The 18,943-nt window shown below is 44.4% G+C and overlaps 1 protein-coding gene across 1 annotated transcript; it reads right to left on the reverse strand.

Moving 5' to 3' along the window:
• Positions 1 to 3,053: 3,053 nt before the first annotated feature.
• On the reverse strand, positions 3,054 to 14,251 carry LOC310963681 (3',5'-cyclic-AMP phosphodiesterase 4C-like; the record flags this gene model as incomplete). Its single annotated transcript, XM_083936576.1, has 16 exons — positions 14,158 to 14,251; positions 13,121 to 13,255; positions 12,237 to 12,364; positions 11,943 to 12,122; positions 11,764 to 11,803; positions 11,448 to 11,518; positions 10,275 to 10,437; positions 9,023 to 9,116; positions 8,761 to 8,918; positions 7,603 to 7,701; positions 7,316 to 7,480; positions 6,863 to 6,962; positions 6,593 to 6,747; positions 5,679 to 5,801; positions 5,385 to 5,567; positions 3,054 to 3,947 (listed from the first exon to the last, which is right to left on the reverse strand). The coding sequence occupies exons 1-16, from the start codon at positions 14,197 to 14,199 to the stop codon at positions 3,054 to 3,056; spliced, it is 2,730 nt and encodes a 909-aa protein (XP_083792702.1). The 5' UTR covers positions 14,200 to 14,251.
• Between the last annotated feature and the right edge of the window lie 4,692 nt (positions 14,252 to 18,943).

Consider the following 18,943-nt stretch of genomic DNA (forward strand, 5'->3'; position numbering starts at 1 on the left):
CAGATATTACAGTTTTGTCTGGGGCTAGCATGTTCCAGCAGCAGTGTGACCCAGTGGTTAAAATGAAGCCACATATATCTGACTCCTCGGTGCACAGATGTATTGTAAGCTTCACCGTTAGTGTCCTATGGACTCACAAGTCAGGTCAGACTATCAAAACAAGACGGACGTTTCAGTGATATGTTACTTACAGCTTCTGAGACATGGACGCGGCCCTTCAGAGGTGGAAAAGTCCCGTCCTTTAGCGTCAGCCTTGCCCAAAACCCTGCCTCATGCTGGTGAAGCAGCTCACAGGTGTTTTCAGTTAAACTGGTTGATTGGACCTCTTCTTCTTCTCTTCTCTTCTTCTTCTCTTCTTCTCAGGACGTGTGGGTGTGTTTACTGTGAATGACTGACTTCTACTTGAGTCTGCCGTTAGCTTTGTTTCACCTGAAGGCGGGACGAAGTACACCTTTATCATTCTTAGAGATTTGTGACCTCATTAATTCCCATCAAAGCTGCGCACACCTTCTACCCAAGCAGAGGTCTAATCCTTCATTCATCTTCAACTGCTTGTCCCTGTCGGGGTCGCAGGGGGGCTGGAGCCGATCCCAGCTGACATCGGGCGTGAGGCGGGGTCCACCCTGGACAGGACGCCAGTCTATCACAGGGCACATAGAGACAAACAGAGACAGACAACCATTCACACCTACGGGCGATTTTAGAGTCATCAATGAACCGAACACATGCACGTCTCTGGACTGTGGGAGGAAACCGGAGAACCCGGAGAAAACCCACGCAGACACGGGGAGAACATGCAAACTCCACACAGAAAGGATGTGAACCCCAGCTGGGATTCGAACCAGGAACCCCTCTCGCCAGAATAACTGAAAACACCTGGGTGTTCAGAGGCTTTAAAAATCCAGGAAGGCTTGAAACTTTCGTCAAGTTTACTATGAACACCTGACAATATAACTATTTAAGACAGAAAATAAGGGAAAGCATGAGTGACGCAGTGCAGCAGCAAAAACGTTCAGTAAAACTTTACTTCAAGGCTGCGACTAACAATTATCTCAGTTATAAATCCATCCATAAAAGAGTCTATAAAACGTCAGAAAATATTTTAAAAAAGCACCCGTCCCTTTCCCTGACTGTCTTCAAACTCCTCTTTTGTTGTTATATATTTAATTCAAAGATGTTTATAAGACAAAAACAAACTGATATGAGAGACAAGAACTGAAATTCCAGTTTGAGAAGGTCTCATCTCATCTCATCTTCAGCCTCTTATCCGGGGTCGGGTCGCGGGGGCAGCAGCTTTAGCAGGGGACCCCAAACTTCCCTTTCCCGGGCCACATTAACCAGCACTAACTGGGGGATCCCGAGGCGTTCCCAGGCCAGTGTGGAGATCTAATCTCTCCACCTGGTCCTGGGTCTTCCCCGAGGCCTCCTCCCAGCTGGACGTGCCTGGAACACCTCCCTAGGGAGGCGCCCAGGGTTCATCCTTACCAGATGATCCTGAACCACCTCAACTGGCTCCTTTCAACACAAAGGAGCAGCGGCTCTATTCCGAGTTCCTCACGGATGCTGAACTTCTCCCCCTCTCTCTAAGGGAGACTCCAGCCACCCTCCTGAGAAAACCCATTTCGGCCGCTTGTACCCACGACCTCGTTCTTTGGGTCATGACCCAGCTTTCATGACCACAGGTGAGGGTAGGAACGAAGATCGACCGGTAGATCGAGAGCTTTGCCTTCCGGCTGAGCTCTCTTTTCGTCAGGTGACAGGTAACAGATCATCAAAATTATTTCAGCTCCACTTAGTAAATAAAGCACATAGGAAACTACAGAGCTGTAGAGTAAAGGTGGATAATTCAGTATTATTCAAATGCCAGACACCAACCTTCATTGATCATATTTATTATATGACATCAGCAGATTAAAATACATGTTTATTATGTACATATATGTAACAGGGGTGTTAGATAAAGTGCCAAATACCATTTTTACAAAAACAAAACAAAGAAAAAAGGGTTTTGTGGAAGACCATCACACCCGTTACCCTGGCCCCACAGTTCATTGCTTCACGGACGAGTAGCCACCTTGTTTGGAAGAAGGCTGATTTGCTCAGTGCTGGTCGCGGGGTCAGTTTGGCACGATTCACCCGGGAATCAAACTCGCGGTCTAGGGGGAGGTGAAACTGTCCTGATGGGATGAATACTGGGTGTTTTTTGTTGTTTCTTTTTAAAAACATGAACCGACATCGACAAGTACAACAGCTGGACTGCAAATGTGACAAAACGGTCCAGATGTTATTCAGAAATCCAGCATTGTCGCTTTAAGGTTAGTACGTGAGGAGGTTAAACTGATCCTAGACCAGAGCCCAAAGGTGTCCTCTGCGTCCTGTTCACAAGTGGAAAGTTTTTGTAGTAAATATAAGACGACGGACACTTTCCAGACTTTTTTTTTTCTCTTTTTCTGACAAACGGAGGAAGTTGACATTCTTTTAACAGTTGTTGGTGTGTGTGTGTGTGTGTGTGTGTGTGTGTGCGTGTGTGTGTGCGTGTGTGTGTGGTATCTTCCTCATAAACGAGACAGTGACAGAGATAATGGGTCGTAGTCCATGACATTGGGAGAACAGGCACGCACTTATTTGCATGTACACATTTTCAGGTTGTTTTGTTATTTTTTAGATTTTCAGGAGCTACAAAAACGTCGCTAAAACATTTTACCCCCCCGTCCCCGACCCCGTTTTAGTCCCTACGGCAGTGATGGATGTAAAGATACTCGGTGATGAAGACGTAGAGTCTTCCTATCACGACGGGTCGATCGAGACGCTGCAACAATCTGGCTGTTTTGGGAAGGCGTGGAGGTACGGCCCTGTCTGAGAGCTGTGGAGTTAGTTTGAGACGTCTGTAGTTGAGCCTTCAGCGGAGAGCGTCGCATGAAAAAGTGGTCGGTGGACGTTATCTGGACAGAAGTGCGTCCATGACAGTACTGCTAACTGTCGAAGACTTTCCGGCTCCTTCCGTGTACCTCTTTGTCTCTCGTTAACCGTTTCCTCACTGACCTTGTTACCAACTAACTTTCCTCTTCTTCTTCTTCCTCTCCAGCTTCATCCTCGACTGCCCCGTCCTCCTCTTCTGCTTCTTCCAACTCTCCTTTCTCCTCTTCGACGTCTTCTGTTTCTCCAGCCTCCTCCTCAACTTTCTCCTCCTCCTCCTCCACTTTCTCCTCTGTCTCATCCTCTTGTTCTACTTTTTCATCCATCTCTGCTCCCTCCTCCTCTTCTTCCTCCTCCTGTTCCTCCACTTCTGCCTCGTCATTTTCCATTTCCTCTTCTCCCTCACCTTCTTTTTCTCCCCCTTCTATCTCTTCCTTTTCTGAAGTTTCCTCGCCTTCTCCTTCCTCCGTCTCCTCGTTTTCTGCACCATCCTCCCCTTCCTGATGTTCATTCTCTTCCTCCTCTTCTTTAGTCTCCTCATCCTCCGCTGCATCGTTCACTTCATCTGTCTGCCCTCCATCGTCTTCTACACGGTCCTCCTCCTCTTCTGCAATCTCCTTCACCTCCTCCTCTTCTCCCCCCTCTCTTTCTCCAGTCTCCTCCTCCTCCTCCTCCTCTTCATCCTGGACTCCGTTGTGTTTGCTGTTGTGATTCTCCTCGTCCTCTTTCTCAGTTTCTCCATCCTCCTGCGTCCGGTCCTCAGCGCCTTCGTCACAGGTGTCTTTGCTGCCGTTGTTCCTCAGGTGTATGTGGTTGTGGTTGTTGTGCTCCAGGTCCTCCAGGGTGAGTTCGAACTGGAAGCGGTCGTGCTGTAGGTGCCTGTCCGGGGGAGGTGAGGGAGACTGGGGCATGGTGTTCAGATACCACTCCCTGTTCTCCTCCAGCGTGTCCAGGAGCTCCTGGGCGTCCGGGTGTACCAGGTCAGCCCACGTCTCCCACAGCGGGTGGACGATGTAGTCGATGAAACCCACCTGGAAAAGAAAAAGAACCACACCTGAAGCTATGGGAATAAGTAACCTGACTCCACCAGATGGATTGATTTGCATAATTCGCATTTGCTCAGCATATCTTGGAACTTGCGTTTGGAGATCTTTTGGGAAGGGGCGAAAATACTGGTGGCTGATTGGATAAACCACCTGTCTATCACCAACATAAGGGCCAAATCAACCAATCAGATCAACCAAGCGCATGGCGTACCAACAGCGTGTTGAGGCAAAGCTCAGGAAGTGAACAACATGTCGGTAAAGGACTTTTTGTGTAACGCGAATTTAGGGATAAAAGGCACAATTTCAGGCGCTCGGTCCATATCCAACAGAAGGATCCAAGAGAAAAAAGCGGCTTGCTCGATAGCTGCGCTCATCTCATCTGTGGAAGACGCCATGTTGTTTACCCTGAAAGACACTTCTCGTTGCATCACACTCAAATCCGCCTCCAACGCTGATTTGTTCAGTCGTTTGGCAAACTTCTCCAAATCTTCTCTGCCGCAAGTTACCAGACTGATCTGGGAGCAAAATGCAAGGGAACTCGCGAGACCATCCTGATCTTGCGAGTCTAGAAAGTAATTGTTTCTTAAGACAGAACTTAAAGTTTTTGGAAATGGGTTGATTTTTTTTCTTGCAGAGAGTTAGACGAGAAGACTGACACCACTCACACACGTTTGTGTGGCAAACATGATGTTACTGCTTGCAACCAATTGGCTCAGCATAAAGACTGAAAAAAGGGAAACAGCTAGCCCGGCTCTGTCCAAAGGGGCCAAAAACTGAGCATCAGTCCCCGCGTTTACACTTGCTAGCTGTTTCCCCTCATTTCCCATCTTTATGCTAAGCTATGCTAAGCTAACGGGCTGTCTGCTTTATATCTACTGTAGAGACACGAGAGTCATTTCAATATTCCCATTTAACTCTCGACAAGAAAGTCTCCTAAATAAATGATAACTTTAAAGTATAGAAAAATCCAACTGGCAGAATCTCAAAAGAACATTTGAACTAGAATCAAAACAGAATCCGTGACCAGAGACGTGACACAGAAAAATGTCACTGTTAAACATCATGGATATCAAAAAAGAGGACTGAAGCTGCTGCCAGCTGGACATTGACACAGAAATGCATTTGTCATACATGCATCCAAAAAGACAAAAGATTTAAGTGTTGCCAGTTTATCTGAAGGCTCGATCATTCTGCCAACAAAGAATGAATCGTATAACGAATCAAGGTGTCCTCTCCCTGCCATGATGCGAAACAAAAGAAATACTAGTTGACATGGTGGCAGTAAGGCTTTATGGATGGCAAGGTCAGTTTGTTGGTTGGCTCACCTGAGACTGAAATATCTCAACAATTACTGCACCAAGATTTGTGACCTATTAACAATGACAGATTCAAAGTGGACGGGAGAGGGAGACTGAGCGTTACCTGACTCTTCTCCACTGAGGCGGTGTGTTTGTCACACATGGCGCTGATCTCCATCCCTCTCTCTCGCTCCTTGTCGCCCTGTCGGAAGAACTCTTCCATGATCCTCTCTGTCCACTGTCTGTATAACGGCAACGCCTTGGTGGGGTTGCTCAGGTCTGCGCAGTGCACCATGTTCCTCAGCACCTAAACACAGCATATGCAGTATATATAACATTATATGCACACAGTACAGCAGACATGCATTTCACACGTTATGGCGCTGGTGATCGTGGTCCGTGTGAGCAGACACGTTACCTGTATCCGTTCTGTGTAGTGGTCGAGGAGCAGAACGCCAGAGCTGGTCACCTTCTTGGTCTCCACCATGGTCTTCAGGTCAGCCAGCAGGGTCATGTGTTTGGACATGTCTGTGGCCAACACCTGCAGACAGAGGCCGTAAGACAAAACTAAATAGGAGCACAAAGCTTCAACCTAAAAATAATGATAACAACAATATGTTCATTTAGAAGAGCACAGAGTTCCCGCTCTCTTCTAGAGACTTTTCCAGAACATCTTCAGTGATGATCTTGCGCCGACAGACGTGAATCAAATCATGCACTAAAATATTCTTCTGTGTGGAGCACTCTATGGCTATAACGTATCTATGAGATCCTCTCTTACATGTTTCGAGATTATGACATTTTTCACTGTACTTGAATAACTTAAAAATGAATAAATAAAAAGTTAGGTTAAAGGTGGTGGTGGTGGAATTATTTTCTGTTGTTGCGACTACGATCTTGAGACACTAGATGGCGATGGTGTTCTGCTCATTCTCCATATTCAACCAAGAGATTTGATTTTAACTTATATTTAACGAAGAAAACCTCACTGGGAGCAAACCTTTCTTTTTATCTGTCCTGCTTAAGTTAAACAGCGACAAGTTATAGATAAACAACATGAAAAATATCCAAACGAAAGAAAATAAAATCGCCAATAAGAATAAAAAACAAGAATCCTACAAAACATCACATCCTGGAAACAACAAAGAGGCATTTCAATGACAAAATGAGAAATAAAAGATAAATCTAAACTATCAAATGAGAAATAAAAGAATCATCAGCTCTAGAAGAGAAAGAGAAGAGGAACCAAAACAAACCGAGCAAAGCTGAAGGAGAAGTGATTCTTTCTAATTTAACAGGTTCAGTGTGAAGTGTGGTAGAAAATGTCCTGACCATATCGATGACGAGCTTGCGAAGGCTCTGGCGCTGTCGTTTGGTTAGGTTCTGGAAGATGTCACAGTGTTCCTGGTGCAGGAGCTTGAAGCCCACGGCGAGGTGGTGGTTCTCCAAAACGGACTCATCGTTATACATGAGGGCCAGCTCCGAGTCTGAGCACAGGGAAGAGGGATGGAGCTAACACAGGCTGCAAATACCGAGACGTACTTTACCTTTTGTCTTTATATGTGTGTGTGTGTGTGTGTGTGTGTGTGTGTGTGCACGCACTGGTGTTGATAAGGAACTGATTGGAAACTCCAGGGTGGTCGACATCATGGATAGCTGCAGCAAACAGAGCGGCGAGGATCTCCAGGTCAGTGAAGACGGCCTGAAAGTGAAGAGGGCAGAAGAAAAAAGTGTGAATGTGGAATTTCTCTGGATCTGGTCTCACCCCGCTCAACGCTACTCGTGCTCCTCTTTGGAGACTACATTCTAGCTTCTACCCTCGGATGACCGATGAAGTAACAGCGCGTATCAGGATGGCTAAACATCGGAGAGTTTCAGCCAAATGAAAGAAATGTATTTTTGTCAAACCAAACACAATAACGAGAAATATTCTGTGACTTACCCGAGCAGGTAGGGAAGCCAGATCTGTGTGTGTGTGTGTGTGTGTGTGTGTGTGTGTGTGTGTGTGTGTGTGTGTGTGTGAGTAAAAGAGAGAGAGAGAGAGTGTCAACATACGTCAAGAGCAGGTGTGGACAGCAGGACATGTGTGGACTGGGTGACATCTGCAGCATGGAGGCTATTGTGGTACGCTACGTTTCCATGGTAATGGTCCTCCAGGGTCATTACATAAGTGACAAAGGTGTCAACCGGGATACGAAACGTCTTCAACAGCTCTCGCTCCTGAGGAGGGAGGACAGGGGCCACAGCTTCACACACATACATTCATGTACAGCAGACCCAGCGGACACTTCAGGGGAGAACGATTCTGCAGGAAAACACACGTTCACACTGATTTTGTTCACCTGGAAGATGGTGTACATGACGCAGCTGAGAGGTCTGTTGTTGGAGAATTCCGCTAGTCTGAATATGTTGAAACTCCACTTGTCCAGATCCTCCAACTCCTGCTCAAACACACACACACAAACAAAGGGATGAGAAAGACACAATTAAGTTGTACGTTCGAGGAAGCGCTTAGGGAAAAAAGCTGTCAAAATACCAAACGACCCCTCTCCTCCACTCAATAGGGAGTTTGAACTTCTTCCCTCTGGTAGACGATGCAAAGTACCAAGGGCAAATATTTCTTTAAATTCCTTTATCCCTAATGCCATTGGAGCCCTGAACACCATGTCCTGTTGATGCGTTTTTAATGTAACGGCCACTGCTGTCCTGCTTTTCGCCCTGAAGATGTTTGTGTGTAAGCGTTGCTGTTGTTGCCGTCCTGCTTGTTGTTTTTTATGAGACCAAAGACAAATTTCTATCTAAACAGACAAACATCGCTGCCCGGCCATGTCTCTGTAGTGACAGCTAGTGTTTGTGTAGGTGTGAGTGTGTGTGTCTGTGTGTCTGTGTGTCAGCGTGGCTGTGTGTGTATATGTGAATGTGTGTATGAACGTATGCATATGTGTGTATGTCTCTGTGCATGACTGTGGGGGTGGGAGGGTTCTTTTAACTCTCTTCTCCTGATTTCATTTGATGTTTCTCTTTTTCTGTACATCTCTCTGAGGCACTTTGTGGGGTTTTCTGTATGAAAAGCGCCGTATAAATAAAGGTTGATTTGATTTGATAAATATATGGATTTAACACAGGGGCAATACACCAAATGTGTCAGGTTAGAAACATTAGGTTTTACTAATAATTTAGTCTAGAATTTTATAATCTTTAGTTTCTTTCTTTCCCTCAGAAAAACCAAGCCTAAGCTGTTAAATCACTAAAAGAAGATGCATGCAGAGCACACACACACTTCTTTCACACTACTGGAAGAGACAAAAGATCCAAGATTGAAACTATGTACAAAAGACTCAAATCTGAGTCCTTGAAGTCCAGAAAGATGATATTTACTGATCTTGTGTGCACAGAATAAAAACATATCTTCACCGTTCACGATCCAAGTCCAACAGGAGTTGATTTGTGAAACTTGTTTTGAAGTGAGTCAGAGAAAAAAAAAAGACAAACAACGAGACCTTGGCAAGCTCGTCCTCGTGGTCTGTGTTGACACCGAAGCGAGGCATTGAAGAGCTGGAGAGGCTGGAGCTGTGAGACAGTTTCCTCACTCCGCTGATGTGACTCATAGATTTGTCTTTCAGAGTAGGGGACGGGATTTCCACATCGTTCTGCTTGTCTACGGGTTGATGGACAAACACAAACACAGGTAGATTTATTGTTTTTATTTGGCAAAGGTCGTAAACGTGACGTGGACATAAATCAGACTGTGGTCTCACTCACCCATGAAGGTGCTGGAGATGTATTCAGACACCTGGTTACCGGAGCGACTCATCTCTGAGAGGTGGGACAGTTCTCTGTTCAGCATCCTCTTAAACTGTGGCAGAATGAGAGCAAAGCAGAGATATGACTCAATGATGATCTGGTCCTCTCAGCTTTAAGAGGTGATATTCAGTACACTTCTCCTTTTGGATTTGAGGGTTGTGATGATGTCCCAAGTTTTAAGGTTGCAGCAAAATAACGGCAACATCGACCCACATCTCTCTGTTCTACACGCATTCGTTTTTAGTTACAGTACAGTTCAACATGGACACACCTATACCTATACCTATAATAAACAGTATATATTAGATAAGCTGATTAATGCAAAACAGACATCTTTGTTATTGATACCTCTGATTTTGTAATTCAGCCATTGTGACAGAGATGTGTACAGTTCCAGGATATTTTACAGTTGAACTAAGAATATCACTATTGTAAATGACGGTAACATTAAACAAGATGTCAGTGAATCAGTATTAATAATAACTATGACTAAATTCAGCAAAATAATTAAGAAGTCCTTTATTTGTCCTGCAATGGGGAAATTCAATTTTCACTCTATTATTATTTTTTCATCACACACACACACACACACACACACACACACACACACACACGACTTATATACATGCAATTAATGGAGAGATGTCAGAGCGAGGGGGCTGCCAGTGACCAGTGCCCCAAGCAGGGGGTTCGGCCTTGCTCAACAGCACCTCAGCAGTGCCCAGGAGATGAACTGGCACCTCTCCAGCCACCAGTCCACACTCCATTCATGGTCCAGAACAGGGACTCGAACCGGCGCCCCTCCAGTTCCCAGCCAAGTCACCTATGGACTGAGCTACTGCCGCCCCCACGCTAGACTTTTATTAAATAAAAAAGGTGTAAAGTACCTTAATCATTTACTTATGTTATATGTCAGTTAATCACCTAGTTATTTACTGTGACATGGGTTGTTGGGAGGGATAGTGGGATTCATGTTGGGGGTTTTTGTTTTTAAAGCCGACGCACGACTCACTTTGCAACTGTTGTACTTTTATTTGCCGTCTGCAAAAACTCAATAAAGAAATTCAATTCACTCGATAAAAATAAGTTGTAAAATCCATAAAATGTACCGTAATCCCTGATTCAACACATACCGTACGCTGAAAGGGATTTATTCATACTACACTGCTGATATGTTGGTTGGACTGGTTGGTTCAGTGATGTTTCATACCTTAGTTGAGGCCATTTCACTGACAGAGCGGTGTGTCTGAATGGTCTCCAGCTGGTCCAAGCACCAGTCCAGCTCCTCCAGCGTGTCCAGGGCGAGCTGCTGGTACTGCTGCTCTGACAGTGACGCCCTTGGACTGACGCACACTCCACCCAGAGGAGACCTCCTGAGGACACAACAGCCAGTTAGACCTACCAGAAACCGCAGTTAGCAACACATTAGCAATGGGCTCCTCAACTTTATTACCAGTTACACAAATATTACTAAGTTTATGGCCTTTGATTGTTTGTAGTGTTGTGATCAACAGCATTTTTCTTTCTAGTGTGTGCATATCTGTTGATCTGGGTGGTGAACTGCTGCAAACATTTGTCCTTAGAGTTGTAAACAAAGCTGTATTGAATTGAATTGAACATTGGAAACATATAGTCATAATAGTGGTTGTTGCTCCATCCAAGATGACAGTGAGGGTTCACACCTTCATTATCTTGTGGACAAGTGTTTTGGAGGAAATGTCCCCAGGTAAAGAGTAAAGATTTCCTCACACCGTCCCATTTACTTGCAGGTAAATGCTGTCTGGATGCTGGTACAGTGCGCGGGAATAATCTCTCCTCTTACCTATGTAACAAATTTTGAAATGCGGAAAAAATTATCTGCATTTTATTTCCAATGTCCAAAAAGAAGTTGAGAGCCATTGCTGAACTGTGACTACTGTACCACACTTTCCGGCTGTTAAGTCTGACATAACACCCTTTCAAAATAAGATTTCCGGGTCCAAACACGCCATTGAAACAAAACAGACACAACGGACGAACATGTGAACAATTACGATCACCTCTTTCGTCAGTTAGACGTCTTTTTCATCCATAAGAAAGAGTTAAAAATGACAATTAAGTTGTTTTTTAAAAACTCAGATCTGTTCAAACAACGGGGAAAATGGCACTGCACTCGGAAATCATATTTTGAAAGGGCGTTACGTCACGACTTAACAGATACGGGTTACCTAGTGTCAGTGTGACATGAGTTAGTGGCTGTATATTAAGGTCTCATTCTCAAACACTTTAGTAAAGCAGATTGTTTGATTTTTAAACTCTGAACTATCTCTTTGGTTACACAAACAACTACGTATTAGCATAATGTTTTAAGTGTTTTTTTTCAGGAGAATGAATTGGTACTGACTTGATTGGAGGTGTGGAGACGTTGGCAAGAATGGTGAAGTTGCTCCGTACTGATCGCAGACTGGCCAATACCTAGATAATCACACAGTATCACAGGATACATACAGGATACTATCAGAGAAGTATGCATCTCTTAATGGGAGGTTTTTAGAAAGGGGATAAAGTAGAGTAACTTCCAGTGAAGAATGCACACACTGATTTCCATTCTTCAACATGCTTTTAACCATTTTCCAACCGGGGAACTGGGAGCATTATGGCACATTTTACACAGTAATGATCAATAATGGACAAGATCTTTTAGATTAAGTTAGACTCACTTGAGCGAACGGTGTGACAATGAAGTCCTCCCCGGTGTGCCTGAGGGAGAGAGAGTTGAAAATGAGAGAGGGAGAAGAAATGATAGCATACTGCTCCTGACAACATATTAGTTCACACATACTGTACATGCTCTCTCCCCCTCTCACTCATTCTTTTTGTCTTTCTTCAGGAGTCTCACCCTTCGCTAGCGAGGGAGGAGTTGCGTGAGACGGTCTTGGGCGACATGTCGTAGTCCGAGTCTGAACGGTAGAGGAAGGACTCTCTTCTCTGGCCCTGGGGCAAGGTGTGCAGCGTGAGGCCTGGACTCTGCAGACCCAGAGGGGTGTGACCTGGTGACACGCCATTTTCTGCTTCGTAACTGCAGCCCGAGGAGAGGAGGTAAAAGTTGAATGATTAGAGAGGACAGAAATGAAACATCATGCAAGGTGAAAATCAAAGGTTTGTGTGTTTGTGTGTGTGCGTGTGTGTGTACCTGTCAGTGTCTGCTTGTGTGATGGAGATGCGTGGCGGGATGCGGAGGGGAAGAGTTGTTGGACGCGGCACGTTGCTCAGTACCTCTGGTGAACGTGTGCGGTCACGAGGGCGGAGCCAGCAGGGTACCTGTAGAGTTATTAGGACGGGTTTCACCAGCCAATGCTTTGCATGCGTACAGCACAGTTACAACCTCTGCACAATCGCTCCTCCATTTAAAGCTGGAAAACAGATAAGTGCCTCAGGGTCCCAGAAACACAGGAGCTCCAAAAGCCCCAGATTCACAGTCAGCTGATCTGAGGTTAGTTTTCTAATGAGTTAATAAAGTTCATTACAAATCATTCCATACTTTTGTATTTTTCTGACCATTTTTGAATGAATACAATGGACTATTTGGTTTCGATTTGTATGTATGTTTCTTGTCATAATGTGGAGTTTACATTCATTTAAGTGCTAAGTGTGAAATTCAACGACCTCACCTACTCAGCCGAAACAAGTTGTAAACACCTCACTGATAAAAAGGCAAACTTCACATCCAACAGACAGGGAGGAACATTTATTTGGAGCTGTCTTGTGTCCACTTAGCAAGTCCAATAATTACTCTTTTAAGTCTGTTTTGTTTTGCAAGTCTTCATATTGTAACAAAATTAACGAAAGCCAGAAAAACTACAATTGCAATTTTGATTCAAACTAGAAAAAACACAGTATTGTGGTTCATCTGTATATATATATAATTTGTTGTAAAGCAGGAAAAATATGCCAAATCAAACGATATGGTTCTTCAATATAATGTTCACATGAGGGAGGTGGGTTAATGGGGCCTGACAGCTCATTTGTACCCCAGCGCCACATGCAGGTTATTGCACCCATGCTTCCTTTCAATACCTGGAGACTGGACGAGAGTCTTCTGCTCCTCCCTCTGCGTAGCTCGGCCCCCAATGTGGCCCCGGACGTATAGGATCGGCTGTAGCGAGATGACTCCGCCTTCTCCTCAGCACCTGTTATTGCTGTGTCATTACCCTGTGAGACAAAGGGAGAGCAGGTGAGGGAAGCAGAGACGAGGGGCAAGAGAGATACATCTTCAAAAGATAAAAAACATTGTTTTTATTTGTAAATAGAAAACTCTACTGTGTATCTCATAATAAAAAATCAGAGTCATTGATAAAAATGAAAGAACTGGCACGAGATATTACAAGTAAAATAACGATAAAAACAATTTATGTGTGTGTGTGTGTGTGTGTGTGTGTGTGACCGTGCGTGTGTTCAGCTTCATGCGTGCATATGTGTGTGTGTGTGTGTGTGTGTCTGGGATAAGGCCTCTACAGACTGAGCTCTTAGAGGCTGATCTGCACTGCAGTACCGTAGCAACAAAACACTGGGGGAATGGTAGCAGTTGCTAGGCAACAGTGCCGTGTTGCTTCCATGCTGCGTTTGATGTCGTCCAGACCTGATGTGGAAAGATGTTCCCGTCCAAAACACGCACACATACAGTACACACAAACATACACAGATGTACGGGCACCTGCTCCTCAGCATAATCAATAAAAGAGCGCCTGAATAATGCATGCTATTGTGTCCTTCAGGCAAGATGTTACCCTTAAAATAAAGCAGCTCATTAACATAGAGCACTCATTTAGCCGGGGCTGATTTACATTGAGGACTATGACTGACTGAGTAGTTCAGTCTGTGCGAACACAGAGAGGACAATCTGTCCACTCTGACTCTGGAGTGCGTCCGCAGACCTTGACAACAAGAACAAAGGGAGCGTCGGATGTGTGAAAGTCACGAGGTTTGTGTGTCACGATAAACATTCGAGAAAGAACACACACGCAGTCTGCTCTGCCTCCTATCTGCTCTCATGGAAACAGCTGACGAAGTTGGTTGATTTTCTCGACTACATCCCTGCTTGTTTATATTCTCACCTCTTCTCCAGTCACAGACAGCACGCTTCGGCTCTTCTTCATCCTGATTGGCTCGTTCTGGGCCCCAGGGCGGAGCGTTCCGGAACCCAGGCAGCAGAGCAGGTGGAGAGCCAGGACCGGAGAGGTCAAAGGTCACGGCAAGGTCAAACCGGGGTCAGACCGGGTCACAACCGGCCCCCATTGGAGCTGACTCAGCCAGCCAACCGCCTCGCTCACGCTCTGTCCACACCTCAGTCTTCAGATGTCTGAAACAAGGCGTCCAACCTGCTGACAAATGCTAAAGGTGCATTTAAGTGCCCCCCAGAGGCTCCAGGTTCAGCGTGAAGTGGATGACCTTTGTTTTGATCTGTTGTTTTTCTTCCAACGAGCCAAAAGTGAAAGAAAAAAACCCTGATGAAGAATATTCTCACTCCATTTTAATGTAAGCTACAAGTTCCTGGGAAAAAATAAGTCCGCCTACATGTCGTCTTGCTTTGGCCGGGCGAGCCAATGGGATATCCCGGTCAGAGTTCATGATGTCACTGCTGAAGAAAGCCTTTTCCCAAGTTTCCTAAAATATTTCTCCAACCTAGAGTATTGATTGCATGACATGTCCCAGTCGTAAACCTGATCCCACATGAATGCAACGATCAATAATCCAAATCCAGCTTGAGGGAGGATTTGCACCAAGTCTCTCAGGTCTCTGATCAGTTTTCCATTGTCAGATTCAAATTCTGCATTGGGAGAAGTGTTAAACGTGATTGACTCATCTGAGAAGCCCAGATGTCAAAATTCCAGGTTTGATAGGCCAGGATGCGTTCTTGAATCTGTCACTGTGTGTCCTCTTCGGCGTAGATTCCCCTGTGAGAAAAGAGAAATGAAGAGTGAGTATATGAGCAAGCTAATTCCCTCTGTTTGAGTCATCGTCTCGCTTTTAAATCGCTCCGTCCTGCTTTCATTAGTTCATTTGATGCATCAGCAAATATGAGAACATTATTTTCCCACATTTACCGTAATCGTTGAGTGAACTTAAAAATATATCTAGGAACAAATGCCTATTGTTTTCCACAACACAAGGCTCAGGCATGAAAACATTAATGAAATTCTGTTAAAAATCACAATCTGTTGACTAATATACAAACAAATGACTAATAAAAAAGGGCTGCCCTCACATAATAGTTTGGCTATTGTGGCATTGCAGGAGCTTTACCTCCAGCGTGGCTAATTCTGAGCAGATACTGCAACACCAAAGCTCCCTGATGTTATATAATTACTCTGAGCAGTCAGAGATGACCTAATTCCATTGGATAGGACAGATTCAGCGTATCGTATATAGTGTTTTTGATTGAGCTTGTACACAGACAGATAGTGGTGGAGACGACTTTTACCAGGGGTCATCAAGAACACACCCACTCAATGAAAGCACTCTCACAACAGAGTCTGCACAGATTCAGTTTAATAAAAAAAATAAAAGGTTGTGTGGAGAAATCAACCAATGCATAGTGACACAGTGACATATATATGCACAGACAATGACACGTTTGAGCACATACACTTATGCTCCATGGCTGCCACCAGTACCACCTCCACTACAGATAAAGCAGCTTACAAAACCAAGCAGCAATGCATCAATATGCAGCTCAACTACCAGCCCGCTCTTCTGTTACAAAACACCCAAATTTATATATTTATATATATATCACATACACAATGAAACCATGCATACATGAGGACAGTCCTGCAATCAAGCCCGTCTCCACAAGCACTGCAGGAGATATGTGTCAGACAGACACACATGTACACACACATTCTCTCTCTCTCTCTCCCCCTCTCTCTCACACATACAGAGTCAGACCGCAGCATGTAAGAATAAAAAACACACTCACCTTGATCGCCTCAAGATCAATGGCAAGATGGGCTGGGCCTCGTCTTGCTTTCACGCGTCTCCTTCCCCTTCTCTCTTCCCCGCTCCCTCCATCTCTCTGCAGACTAGCAGTGTGTCACCACGGCGAGAGAGAGAGAGAGAGAGAGAGAGAGAAAACATTTGGCGTCTTCATGAATATCCGCGGCTTCACCAGCCTCCCTCCCTCCCTGCCTCTCCTCTCCCTATCCCCTGCCACAGTGGTCTCCCCCAGCCACCCCCCACCACCACCACCACAGCCTCCGCGGAGAAGCCCATCTCCCCTCCCCTCCCCTCCCTCCTCCGGCACAGTGTGTCCATTAATCCCATACAACAGCCTCCGCTCCTCCTCTCTCCATCAGTACCCCTGCCTTTTTTTGGTACCCTACCAATACCAGGGTTTTTTTTCTATGAATTGCAGCCACACGCCGATTCTCTGCTTGAATAGTCAGGCGTCATTTCTCTCCATTATACCCGCCCACACACACACACACACACACACACATACAGCAGGTTTTTATTGGAACACACCACTCGTATTAGAAAGAATCACAATAAAGAATTCATGCTTCCTGTTACTCACTCTCCCTTTATTCCTCCCATGTCCTTTTACAGTCATTCAAGGACAGGCAGTACCTTTATCCATATTTAAACCGTAAAAACAAGATTCATGCATCTCTTTTTTATATATTATCTTGAGCTGTTTGTAATAAATATGTACATGGACACTTAGATTCCCAGAGCTAGAACGCAAAGATCAACAAGCTTTTTGTGTTTAAGCAACACAGGAAGTGAATTTACTCCATTTATGACAAACAAGACGGTAACACTGCATCATTTTCTTAATTAAGTGGTTCCTCATTTGGTCTATAACATGTCAGAAAATAGTGAAAAATGCCCACCATAAGTTATTTGAGCCTCCCTGCTTGTTTCGTCTGACCAACAGCCCCGAAGTGAAAGATATTCAGTTTAATTTAAGACAAGTAAACGCAGCACATCCTCACACTTGAGAAGCTGGAACCAAAGCTAAGTTGTCAATTTTGCTTGAAAGTGAATGAGTGAAACAGTTAATTACTTTTCATTTCATCGACTGAACTCATAATTGTTTCTCTACGGACGCCGTGGCACACAAAATGTCAGTAATGTCAGTAATGTTCACATTCTGCAATATACGGCAATTTCCCAGCTCGGGATCAATAAAGTATTTCTATTCTATTCAGACGTTTACCTGTTCAATGCTTGATTAGCATAATAGTCACACATTAAGAGACTGTAACGATAACAACTACACGTTGATCTAAACATGCAAATTAACACGTCCAAGCAGCTCTGCATGAAGCTGTGATGCCAGTCCCCTTTTTCTCCCATCAGCTTTTATAGGCATTATCTAGGTTTGATTTACGCCCCGGGCCCGCGCTGATTGTTTTCTATTTACAATAGTGACTGCACAAAGAAGCTTTGCCTCGAAAATTCCTGCACAGGCCACTAAATCAAGCCCACCGATTAATTATGAAGAAAAGAGAGAGAGCAGGAGAGAGAGCAGGAGAGAGAGAGAGCAGGAGAGAGAGAGAGCAGGAGAGAGAGCGGGGGGAGAGAGAGAGAGAGAGAGAGAGAGAGAGAGAGAGAGAGAGAGAGAGAGAGAGAGAGAGAGAGAGAGAGAGAGAGAGAGAGAGAGAGAGAGAGAGAAAGAGAGAGAGAGAGAGAGAGAAGTATGGCAGAAAATGAGTGAGGTTTCACAGCAACTAATGGACAAAAATAATAAAGTAAACACAAGTTGTGTGTCAACAACAAATAGCATCCTTGGTTTATTTTACATGTACTTTAGCACAACTTAACAGAAAGCTTCAGGACTTCAAATGTAAATGCAAAATAAAACGCACTGCTTGTAAAACACCTTGACAAAAACTATTGTGACAAATCCTACAATACAAAGCTGCAACAGTGAGACGGACAAAACTATTTAACTTGGACTTGCCCTCAGTTGGACTCTTCAAACTCCTCTCTGCATCAGAAGATTAATTCACTAATTGATTAGTCCATTGACAGAAAATCAATCTGCAGCTATGATATTAATCGTTTCAGTCATTTTCATCCAGAAACGTCAAACATTCTCTTGGGCTTTGTGATGAATAAGTGAATTAGATCCAGTTCCTTCTATATTTTCTGCTATTCCTCAATCAATAAAAGGATTTTTGATGTTGGTACCAATATTGATATTTAAGTTACAAACACTTGCTAATGCTATATATCAACCAGTATTTTCTCAGTTTCTAAATGATGTCAAACATTTCTACACTGCGGTTTCTTGCTATTTATCAGCTTATTTATCTGATCTGACCGACCCTGCCAGTTCATCAGCCAAGCATTGATTCCTACCACTGATAGGACACACCCTCAAAACAAAAACAGAACATACTGAAGTCAGTTTCTGACTTTGACAGTCTCAACATAAAAACAAACTGTGTCGAAGTTCCCAAAGAGAAGACACAACTGTAGCTCACAGAATCCAGTGCACTGGAGCGGACACAAACCAGAGTCTAACCGTTTGAATAATGAGCACACTGGAATATTCCATTCAATTCAATTCGGTGGTCTCAAACGTACCCATTACAAAAACGACAAGGAAGGTAACTGGATGGATCGGTGTTCACCGTACAGGCTTCTGATGTGGTTTACAGGCTGTCTGTCCAACAATAGCCATGAGATGGCGCTGTTGACCGCAGTAAGACAACCGATGCAGGCAGATTGTTTGATCTGTAAATATTAAGTGTGTGGGATGACATGCTGAACGTTTTCTTTTTTCTAAACAAAATGTGATAATTTAAAGATGTTTTACATGTGTCTGAGGTTCATATGCCTGAAAGCCAATGTCTCAGAATCAGGCAGCTTCTCATCCAGTCTGTAACT

Source organism: Echiichthys vipera (assembly GCF_963691815.1).
Source record: "Echiichthys vipera genome assembly, chromosome: 2".
Lineage (NCBI taxonomy): Eukaryota > Metazoa > Chordata > Actinopteri > Perciformes > Trachinidae > Echiichthys > Echiichthys vipera.